Here is a 12,146-nt window from a genome sequence, read left to right on the forward strand (position 1 = left end):
CAGGCTTTCACCTGCTCTTTCATTTGCATATTGCTGGCACATAGTGCAGAAGAGAAGGGAGAGGGGTGAGCGTTGTAGCTCATGATCTTCACCATAAGTAAACTTATACACAAGCACTTAAGACCACAATTGCAGCCCCCAATAGCCATGTAATTCTATTTGTGTTTTTTCTTTTTATTCTCAGCTTAACCAATATGTAGAAATAATGATCATAGATGAATTCCAGGTAAATAGGAAATCAAAATGGCCGCCAACGGCATCACTGCTGGTAAGCCAATCAGTGAGGGGGTGCCATGATGCTGCATTGCATTCCTCTGTGATTGGTTACCATGGAAAGCACTGACACCTGTGGTGTTGGCCTCCTGAATTGGGGTCTCCTTACATGGACTTAGTGGTTCTACTCACCGGGTTCCAGTAAGACAGGGGTGGGCCAACTCCACCAACAGGTCACGTTTTAAGGATATCCCTGCTTCAGCACAGGTGGCTCAGTCAGAATATCTGAACCACTGATTGAGCCACCTCTGCTGAAGCAGGGACTTCCCTAATATCTGGCCTGTTGGTGGCCCTTGAGGACTGGAGTTGCCCTCCCTTGCAGTAAAATAATAAAAGTAAATTCTTTTTTTGTGGAATGCGGTTTTAACCTCACACTCCTAACGATGCTTCTTCAGTGCCACTGCAATGCGCTGCAGGCCCCTCTGATAGCAAATGTCCCCAGAAGACCAGGATACAGTACAACAAAAGTAATGCCGATTATTCACCTGACTGTGTTCCAGAAACGCAAACAGACACTGCAGCTTCCTCATCAGGGGCTGGGACTGACTTTCTTTTAAACAGAGCACAGACTGCCTAAAGCTGAAACAAATACATAGTTTAGAAGCCATGCAGAAGGTCTCCTGGTGAGATACAATAGATGTATTTGCTGCTGTGATCTCTCACGCTGGAACGAGAGAAACATTCCAGTCTGCACGGATGTCACTGCATATTGTTTTATTACTCGGGTTTCAAAAACTCATGCAAAGCAGCAGCGCTGAATACTGATAAAGAATATTGCAACCTGCAGAAAGTGTGACTTTTACAAGACTGCCGCCCTTTTAAAAAAATCTCCTTTATTAAACTGCACTTTATTTGTGCAGTTTGTGCAAGATTTGTGCATCATTTACAACGAAATGATGCCAGTGATAAAATTATCAAAATAGATGTATTTTCTTTGCAGGACATCATTTCTGACAATGGAAGTATTAAAGAGGCAGAGTATTGAGATTCCTGATTATCTTTCTGGCATCTGCAACAACAGCGCAGAGCTGCCCCCACAACAGCGCAGAGCTGCCCCCAGAACAGCGCAGAGCTTCACCCACAACAGCGCAGAGCTGCCCCCACAACAGCGCAGAGCTTCCCCCACAACAGCGCAGAGCTTCCCCCACAACAGCGCAGAGCTTCCCCCACAACAGCGCAGAGCTGCCCCCACAACAGCGCAGAGCTGCCCCCAGAACAGCGCAGAGCTGCCCCCAGAACAGCGCAGAGCTTCACCCACAACAGCGCAGAGCTGCCCCCAGAACAGCGCAGAGCTTCCCCCACAACAGCGCAGAGCTTCCCCCACAACAGCGCAGAGCTTCCCCCACAACAGCGCAGAGCTTCCCCCACAACAGCGCAGAGCTTCCCCCACAACAGCGCAGAGCTGCCCCCACAACAGCGCAGAGCTTCCCCAACAACAGCGCAGAGATGCCTCCACAACAGCGCAGAGATGCCCCCAGAACAGCGCAGAGCTGCCCCCACAACAGCGCAGAGCTGCCCCCACAACAGCGCAGAGCTGCCCCCACAACAGCGCAAAGCTGCCCCCACAACAGCGCAGAGCTTCCCCCACAACAGCGCAGAGCTGCCCCCACAACAGCGCAGAGCTGCCCCCACAACAGCGCAGAGCTGCCCCCACAACAGCGCAGAGCTGCTCCCACAACAGCGCAGAGCTTCCCCCACAACAGCGCAGAGCTTCCCCCACAACAGCGCAGAGCTGCCCCCACAACAGCGCAGAGCTGCTCCCACAACAGCGCAGAGCTTCCCCCACAACAGCGCAGAGCTGCCCCCACAACAGCGCAGAGCTGACCACACAACAGCGCAGAGCTTCCCCCACAACAGCGCAGAGCTGCCCACACAACAGCGCAGAGCTTCCCCCACAACAGCGCAGAGCTTCCCCCACAACAGCGCAGAGCTGCCCACACAACAGCGCAGAGCTTCCCCCACAACAGCGCAGAGCTGCCCACACAACAGCGCAGAGCTGCCCCCACAACAGCGCAGAGCTGCCCCCACAACAGCGCAGAGCTGCCCACACAACAGCGCAGAGCTTCCCCCACAACAGCGCAGAGCTGCCCACACAACAGCGCAGAGCTGCCCCAACAACAGCGCAGAGCTGCACCCACAACAGCGCAGAGCTGCACCCACAACAGCGCAGAGCTTCCCCCACAACAGCGCAGAGCTGTCCCCAGAACAGCGCAGAGCTGCCCCCAGAACAGCGCAGAGCTGCACCCACAACAGCGCAGAGCTTCCCCCACAACAGCGCAGAGCTGAACCCACAACAGCGCAGAGCTTCCCCCACAACAGCGCAGAGCTTCCCCCACAACAGCGCAGAGCTTCCCCCACAACAGCGCAGAGCTGCCCCAGAACAGCGCAGAGCTGCCCCCAGAACAGCGCAGAGCTGCCCCTTGCTCCGGGGTATAACACTGACTTAAGAAGGATGAGGAAGGGACCAATTTGCTCTGTCCTAAAAGAAGCAGAAATATTACTAAAGGATTTCAAAACACACCAGCATCTCATACACCTTGTCGTATGTCTTGTTCCAAATAAAAGATGGCTGCTTCATAAAGGGTTGTATCCTGCCTTTAAGGGGCATTACATCAATTCCTCTTAGTTGGCTAGCTTAAAGCTGCAGTCCAAGAAATATTCTACATGTGTGTTTTTTTATTTTATTTAAATAAATCCATTCTGTACTATGAGATACTACTTGTTGAATTATTATTATTTTTTTAAACAACTCTGCAATTTTTAATGTATTATAATGTAACAAGCCTTTTTTGTTGCTATAGCAACCATTTACAAAGTCACATCCCTTTCATCTTCTGAAACAGAATACTCCTCTGCAGTCATTTAGTGAACCCCCGAGCCGAATCTTCGCCGGTCGATCGGCAACCTAGCTAATTACTTATCATTGTGTGGATTGTATTGATGCACATATTAAAGGGAAAATGAAAAACAAAATGGCAGCTTGGATTGTTTTAAGTCTATCGTTGTGTAGGTGAAGGTAGGTGACCTGCTGTTTATACAGTAAATTCACCATATCTTTACGCTTTCTTTGCCTCTCCAGTAAAGATTAAACCACCCCCTTTACCTTCCTTACCTATGTCTCATGTCTGTCCGTTTGTATATGGCCGTGCTCACCGCTTTTGCTTTTATGATGATTTTTTTTTGTCACGTTTAGTATTAAACATTTAGTCTATATCTCTGATCCTGCATACACGATGGACCATCTCCATAGACCAATACGTATCTGTTTACCCAAATGCCTTTACTTATAGATTGTACACTTAGTGCAGTATAGCATTCTCTCTCATGGCGGGATACAGTTACACTGGCGACACACTTTATTCGAGCTTGGCTAGTCCCACGAATTCGGGTATACCCGGGTGTATTGAGGTTTGTGACTGTTTTCTGCCCGAGTACATTGAGTTATTTTCCAAGCAGGGATTGAAGCATTTTATTCCCGCTGGCTGCAATACTGCACAGTATATATATATAAACTGCATTACAATTCATGAATTTATGCCATCTGGTAGACACGCGAAGCATTGCAGCCTATTAAATCCTAATCATTATCATTTAACAGATCAGCCGCCCATCAGCCAGGCATGAACCCAGGCTGGGAAGGCAAATGCAACGGGGCTTGTCAGAGGTTAGGAGTGGCGCATTCCAGGTATCTGCCAGGTACATACCGGGTATTTGCTCGAATAAAGTGTGTCGGTGCAGTACAGAGGAAGTCCATGTGTTTGCTTCACCGAGTCGGTGCAAATACTGTATGTTGATTGTGTGTCTATGTTTGTATATAAGCTTATTTTTGTAATTCAGAAAAAAGATCTGTATTTTTCAGTACCTAATTGCTTCATTGGTTTTTGTAAAGTGAGTGTGTGGAACCCATTTTGTATATATCGGTTGTATTAAAGAGGCAATCCAAGCAGTTTCTTCTTCTTTTTTTAATACAGGATGGAAGCAGGGGGTCTCCGGAGTTGAACGCCATTAATTTCCGTTCCGTGGACCCCCTACTTCTAGAGACACTTACCTCCGTAGTGGGTGGTGGTAGCCACTCCAGGGTTCACTATATGCCTGCTTTTCAAAGCTCCCGCGCCCTATGGGCCAATAGGAAGCTGTGACATCACCCGGTGTGGCTTCCTATTGGCCCATGTGACGAGGAAGCTGAAAACAGCAGAGAGATACCGGTACATCCTTCGGAAGTAAGTATCTCTGAAAGCAGGGGGTCCCCATTGCTGAAATTAATTGGGTTCAGGTCTGGAAACCCCCTGCTTCAAACTTGTATTAAAAAAATGAAATTAAAAAGAGAATAAAATGGCCCGGATTGCTCCTTTATGGAACTTGAGGGGATCCTGTTTGTTCCTTTCACACCATCCACTACATTTTTCTGGTAGCCCTTTATGAAGTGGTGCCGTCTGCCACCTTTGTAGTTACTTATCCCTAGGATGGGCCCTCAAATTAATCCTGGTCCTATTCAAAGCCACAGGGAGAAACAAGGCCAAAATTACTATATCCCACTCCTACTATCTGTGAGTTACAACAGTATACACACACACACAAACATGGGTAATTATTCTACCATTATATATAGAACAGTCAACAATCACAGTGCTGTGCAAGGTAAGTAACTAAAAGTGCAGTGAATATCCTCCCCCAGATACCCTGCCGTCTAATTCTAGGACCTAAATAAAGCACATTCCCTTATTTAGATCATTAAAGGAAAAGGTTGGTTCATGATGGGTGCCAGACGCAAGTCTAGGGCGCTGGGCACTGTTTAACAGTCAAATAACATTAAAAAGTAAATGCCAGCCCTTTTTTTTTTAAGTTATTCAGTCTGCGACACTAACACCTTGAAGCAATATTCTAGTCAATGACTGCAGCATTCCATTAATATACATCAGATGCAAATCAGTTTAACCTTAAGTGCCTAGAACTGGCCCGCCATTGGAAATTGCAGGCTGCTGTCTAACGCCCCAGTGGAAGACATACAGTAGATATATCTCTGAAGCTGATGGAGCACGCGCTGGCATCATTTGTTTCTTTCATTTGTCTTTCTAGAGCGTGGGATTTCCGTCTCCTGCACCCGAACTGCCATTAGTATTCATTTTGTAAATGCAGCAAACAAATATTCAAGAACATACTGTAAAAGGGGGAGTGTTATATGAGTTTGACCTACTCGGAAGCCATGAACAGAGCCTGCAGGATGCTGTTCATGTAGCAAGTGTTTCCCAAATTGATCAGGCCGATCTTCCCGGTGTCTGATTTTGAAGCGAGTCTTGGGTAGTATGATGCCAACTCATTCTTCTGCGAGGTCCAAGCATTCTGACCAAGCAGCTGCTTTATTCTATCTTCATTTGGGGTTGGAAGTTTCTACAACAAAAATGTAACACACATATTTAGTTGCATCTCTTCTGGATTGGGTATATGTGCTGAAAGTAATGTGGGAGGAGGGGAGGGGGTGGGTGGGGTGAGACAGCAAATATTTAAAAGTTATAGGTTGTTGGTAGATCTGGCCTGAGAAAGCAAGCATTGCTCAGGAAAGGTTGTCTTTACAATAGATTCTGTCCAAATTAAACTAGAAGGATCACTTACTACTGAGATACTCATTATATTTTACACAATTACAACAGGACTGCCATGGCTACAGTGTGTTTCTGTGACTGGTGCCTAAAGCGGAAGAGTTAGTGGAAGGAGTCTGGTTCTCCTAAGATGATGGAAGATTTATCAGCGGTTGTGATATCTTTTAGGGAACCAAAATGAGTGTTTATTTATAGATGAAATTATAGTGTACAAAGCCTGCACAACCGGACAGGCTTCTTCTTCAAGAACATAAACATTACACTTTGGGACACGAAGAAGGAAGCAAGAGATTACCAAAGCTCTATTCCAGGGGTGCGCAATCTTTCTCCCCAGCGCCCCCCTGCCGGTTCTCCCGCCCTGCTGCGCCCCCCACCCTCTTTACCTTGGTTCCGCCATTCTGACGTTGTGTGAAGTCACGTTGCCATGGCATCACGGGACCCCTTCGATGCTGCGTTGCCATGGTGATGCCTCACCAGAAGCTGTCTGAGCCAAGGTAAGGGACCCTTACAGAGGCCTTCGCCACTCCCCCGGCATGTAATTGAAATGCCTTCGGGAAGCGCGTGGGGCCTCTGTAAGCACCACGCCCCCTGCAGAGCATCTCCCCCCAGTTTGCGCAGCCCGGCTCTATACACTGTGAATAGCCTTGTTATTGGTCTCTTATTACTTTGAACAGTAGCCTGGAGGTGGGGGCCAAACACCCGATTGGTGTGTGTCTGTCCTGTGTGCATATGTCTATGTCTGTCATGTGTGTGTTGTGTGTGTCCGCGTGTGTGTAGCCGTTTCCACTATTGCAAGGGTGCCTCAGCAGCTGTGCTATTGATAATTCAGCACTTCTTGATAGATGAATCAGGAGAATATTATCACAAACACCAACAGCAGCTATAATTGATAAAGTGAGTACCCCTGATGGGTTAAAGTCCTATGAGAGAATGAGCAAACCTGACAGTTATAGACAAGCTGTAAAATGCCCTCTCAATAAACAGACTGGTGGCCCTCTGCCCGACAGTGAGGTGGGTATTGCAGATAAGATTGATGAAGTAAATGGGGCACTCACAGCTTGGTGGTGTAATAGTCCGGAGCGTTCGTCCTGCTGCAAAGAGATCAGCAAAGGCAAAGAAAACCTCTTTCTGTCCATGCTTCTCCTCCTTGCTTCTGGGGATATCTCTCCCAATCCTGGTCCCTGCCTTATTTCTACTTGCTCTCGTCCTCGCCTTTCACATGCAACTTCTACTCCTTCTGGTGTTAACCCCTCCAACCTCATACCCATCCCCTGCCACCCTCCCTCCTCTCTCCCTTTCTCCTGTGCCCTTTGGAATGCTCGCTCCCTTTCTAACAAGTTCCTCTCTGTGCATGACTTCTTTCTCTCTCACTCCCTGCTCCTATTTGCCATAACTGAGACCTGGCTCACTCAGACTGACTCTGCTCTGGAAGCTGCCCTCTCCTATGGTGGCCTTTCCTTCTCCCACACTCCGCGCCCTGGTGGCAGGGGTGGAGGCGTGGGGCTCCTGTTCTCCTCTCTCTGCCGCTACCGAACAGTTTATATTCCGCCCTCTCTTGCTTTTCCCTCCTTTGAGGTTCACACAGTCCAGATCTTCTCTCCTCTCCCGGTCCATGTGGCGGTCATCTATCGCCCACCTTCCTCTACTCATCCCCCTTCTGCCTTTCTCTCTCACTTTGAATCCTGGTTCTCTTTCTTTCTCTCCTCAGACTCCCCTGTTCTTCTCCTTGGGGACTTCAATTGCCACATTGATGACCCCTCTCTCCCTTGGGCTTCCCGCTTTCTTTCTCTAACCTTCTTTTGGCCTTCAACAGTGGACTGAAGCCAGCACCCACAAGGATGGACACTACCTAGACCTGGTTTTCACTAAAAACTTCTCTCTCTCCGACTTCTCCATTTCCCCTTTTCCTCTCTCTGACCATCACCTCATCTCATTTTCTCTCTCTCGCTTCTCTCCATCTCCATCTCGCCCTCGTTTTTGCAGAAACCTGCGCTCTATTAACCTACCAGCTCTTGATTCCACTTTACGCTCCTCCCTCTCCTCTCTCAGTTCTGCTTCAGACCCTGACAACCTGGTCAGGAACTACAACTCTGCCTTATCTTCCTCTCTTGATCTTCATGCCCCGCTTTCTCTCTGCCATTCTCGCCCTTCTAACCCCAGACCCTGGCTAAACTCCCACACACGCATGCTGCGTTCCTCCACTCATTCCTCTGAACGCCTCTGGAGGAAATCTCATACGCTCGCAGACTTCATTCACTACAAATTTATGCTATCCTGTTTCAACTCTGCCCTCTCTCAGGCTAAACAAACCTACTTTTCATGACTAATCAACACACACAAGTCTAACCCATGCCGTCTCTTTTCTGTCTTTGACTCTCTACTCAGACCACCCTCAGCTGCCTCCTCTTCTTCCTCCATCTCACCTCAGGACTTTGCTGACTTTTTTAAGGAAAAGGTGGAGTCCATACGGCAGAACATCCCATCTGTTGCCTCCTCCCATCCCACAATGCTTCCCAACTCTCCTCCTGCCTTTCTTGACTCTTTTTCCGCTATCTCGGAGGAGGATGTGTCACTGCTGATCTCCTCTTCTCCCTCTACCACTTGCCCTCTTGATCCCATTCCCTCCCATCTCCTAAAACCTCTTGCTCCTTCTATAATCCCTATGCTCACACAGATCTTTAACTCTTCCCTCTACCCTGGTACGTTTCCATCATCCTTCAAGCATGCAACCGTTATACCATTACTCAAAAACAGCAAGCTTGACCCTACCTGTCCTTCTAACTATCGACCTGTCTCCCTCCTGCCTTTTGCCTCCAAACTCCTTGAACGTCTTGTATTCTCTCGATTGCTACACTTTCTCAACACCTATTCTCTCCTAGACCCTCTACAATCTGGCTTCCGCACTGCTCACTCTACTGAAACAGCCCTCACTAAAATAACTGATGACCTCCACGCTGCCAAAAACAGAGGTCATTACACTCTGCTCATATTACTCGACCTCTCTGCAGCATTCGACACCGTGGACCACCCTCTTCTCCTTCACATTCTCCATACTCTTGGTATTCGGAACAAAGCTTTATCCTGGATCTCCTCTTACCTCTCCCATCGTACCTTCAGTGTCTCTTTTGCTAACACCTCCTCCTCCTCTATTGATCTCTCTGTGGGGGTACCCCAGGGCTATGTCCTGGGACCCCTTCTCTTTTCTCTCTACACACTCTCTCTAGGTGACCTAATCACATCTTTTGGGTTTAAATATCACCTCTATGCTGACGACACACAAATTTACCTTTCAACCCCTGACCTTACACCTGCTATACAGACCAAAGTTTCTGAATGCCTCTCTGGAATATCATCCTGGATGGCCATCCGCCGACTGAAACTTAACATGGCAAAAACAGAGCTCCTTATACTTCCTCCCAAACCTGGCCCTACTACCTCCTTCCACATTGCTATTGGAAATACGATCATTCACCCAGTAGCCCACGCACGATGCCTAGGGGTTACACTTGATTCCTCTCTCTCATTCTCCTCTCATATTCAAAACGTTTCTAAAACTTGTCGCTTTTTCCTCCGCAATATCACAAAGATACGCCCTTTCCTCTGTTACTCAACTGCTAAAACTCTGATTCAGGCCCTCATTCTCCCACGTCTCGATTACTGCAACCTCCTGCTGTCCGGCCTTCCTACCTCTCACCTGTCTCCCCTACAATCTATCCTAAACGCTGCTGCCAGAATCACTCTACTCTTTCCTAAATCTGTCTCCGCATCTCCCCTCCTGAAATCCCTCTCCTGGCTTCCGATTAAATCACGTATCTCAAACTCAATTCTCCTGCTCACTTTTAAAGCTTTACATTCTTCTGCCCCGCCTTACATCTCAGCCCTAATTTCTCGCTATGCACCATCCCGACTCTTGCGTTCTTCTCAAGGATGTCTTCTTTCTACCCCCTTTGTATCTAAAGCTCTCTCCCGCCTTAAACCTTTCTCACTTTCTGCCCCACACCTCTGGAATGCCCTTCCCCTCAATACCCGACTAGCCCCCTCTCTAGCCACCTTTAAGACTCACCTTAAGACACATCTGCTTAAAGAAGCATATGAGTAGCACTGGATAATCATGGACACATGACACATAAAGCTTGGCCCCCTGCAGACGCACTTACTAGTATTCCCTCATTCTGTCTCTGTACGTTCTCCCTACCTACCAATTAGATTGTAAGCTCCTCGGAGCAGGGACTCCTTCCTTAATGTTACTTTTACAGTATGTCTGAAGCACTTATTCCCATGATCTGTTATTTATATTATTTGTTATTTATATGATATGTATTACTACTGTGAAGCGCTAGTTACATTTATGGCGCTATATAAATAAAGACATACAGTACAATACAAAATAGCAGCGCACTGCAGGAATGGGCCGAGGCACAAAAAGGTTAAAACAACTATTTATTAATATAGTGGCATATGGACAGAACAAAACGGGCAAAGGAATATCTAACGCGGCAATGGTGGTAAGAACTCTTCTTTGTGTCAGTGCTCAAGCTCCATATATAACATGAGATGATAAGTCACTTGTATTGAAAGGACCATATAAGCCAGAGTGTATACCAATGTGTTGATGTATATGACTAAGCTCATAGATGAGGAGTGTGTATATATATATGAATGTCCAGGGGTATGGACGAGAAAAGTCTGTATATGAACAATCTGTCTTATCCAAATTCCCTGGAATAACTCCCTAGAGCTACACACAATTAATACACATGGTCTCCCAAGTCAGGAAAGAGTACAAGATTACTCATAACTGGTACACTCTGTAGACTGTCCTGTTGATCCACGTGCATCACGCTGAGGGAACTTGCTAGTAGATAATCCAAATAGGAGAAAGTGGCGGAGCACTGTGAGAACAAGTGAACAAGAAGGGGGGCCCACGAACCTTGGATAGGTTAAAAAATAGAGGGAGGATCTGGTAACCGCGGTCACAGCACTCCACACAACCAACGCTTGGAAAATTCAAAAAACTTTATTAAGCTCCACAGTGAGCATACATAGCACCACTCTGACGCGTCTCAATAGTCTGACTCAATAGTGCTGTGGTATAGGAGACTCGGTACTCAACGGGTTAACACCCAAGTGTTTTTTTTTTTTTTTTTTTTTTTTTTTTTTTAGGTTAAAAAATACCATTATTGACCCGGCGACATCTGGAGAAAAAAGATGTACTACAGTACACTACAGCACTTTGTCAACGTTGACAAACCTATCCAAGGTTCGTGGGCCCCCCTTCTTGTTCACTTGTTCTCATAGTGCTCCGTCACTTTCTCCTATTTTAATCTCCAACGCGTTTCGTGCTGGTGCACTTTGTCAAAGACTCTCCGTATGCCACTTAATTAATAAATAGTTGTTTTAACCTTTTTGTGCCTCGGCCCATTCCTGCAGTGCGCTGCTATTTTCCATCATTGGAGGTTTTCCACCACTGAAACATACCTTACAGCGCTGGAAGGAAGTGAAGGGGTTAACCCCCTCACTATGCCAGGATCAGGAGACCACTCCCTAGCCGTTAGGTCTGCTAGTGTGTTTTCAGTCAACTCCTGATTAAAGCAGGGTTTAAAGCTGCAGACCAAGCAATATCCTATGTGTGTTTTTTTTTTAATAAATCAGTTCTGTACTATGAGAAAATACTTGTAGCATTTTTTTTAAAAACAACTTTTAATGTATTATAATCTAAAAAGCATTTTTTGTTTCTATACAGTAACAACCATTTACAAAGTCCCATCCCCTTCCTCTTCTGAAACAGGCTCTGGCACATCCCTTTTTGAGCTCTGCCCTCTCTCTAGCACTGCACCAATTGTATCTAGTGACTGCCTGGTCACATGATCTTCCCCATAGAACTTTGCATCTTTGGTCCTCTTCTGCTGCATGACACCTGCATGACACACTTTTACAAGCCTGCAAAGAAGTGAGTCTCCAGAACCTGCAAGGACAGGGGTTCACGTTCCCAGAGGGACTTTCCTGGGAACAGCTGGGACTCTTCCTCTGTGTCCAAAGTAAAGACATTTAAAGACTATTTATGTTGTGCTGCACTGCGTGTCTAAGTGTCCAGATAACAGTAAGATGTTTTTCCAGTCCCAGAAATAAAGTCCGTTATTTTGGCGAGAAAGTACCTCCTCACTGACCCTTCCCTCTAAGGCCAATCCGTCACAAGCCCATTCAAGTGAATATAAAAGGTATCTTCCAGTGCCAGAAGTTCTCTTATAGCTGCTCAGTATATATGGTCCCAAAGGT

General features: G+C 46.9%; 1 protein-coding gene across 3 annotated transcripts in view; it reads right to left on the reverse strand.

Moving 5' to 3' along the window:
- USP35 (ubiquitin specific peptidase 35) overlaps positions 1-12,146 on the reverse strand; it is a 41,065-nt gene that overhangs the window by 14,819 nt on the left and 14,100 nt on the right. For all 3 annotated transcript variants that reach the window (XR_012800051.1, XM_075592615.1, XM_075592616.1), the window contains exons 7-8: positions 5,468-5,661; positions 759-852 (exon numbers count right to left, since the gene is read on the reverse strand). Coding sequence is in view for 2 of the 3 variants with exons in the window: in XM_075592615.1 (XP_075448730.1) it covers positions 759-852; positions 5,468-5,661 (288 nt within the window). In the remaining variant the exon portion in view is untranslated. The remainder of the gene's footprint in view (positions 1-758; positions 853-5,467; positions 5,662-12,146) is intronic.

This window comes from Ascaphus truei, chromosome 3 (assembly GCF_040206685.1).
Source record: "Ascaphus truei isolate aAscTru1 chromosome 3, aAscTru1.hap1, whole genome shotgun sequence".
In the NCBI taxonomy this organism is placed as follows: Eukaryota; Metazoa; Chordata; class Amphibia; order Anura; family Ascaphidae; genus Ascaphus; species Ascaphus truei.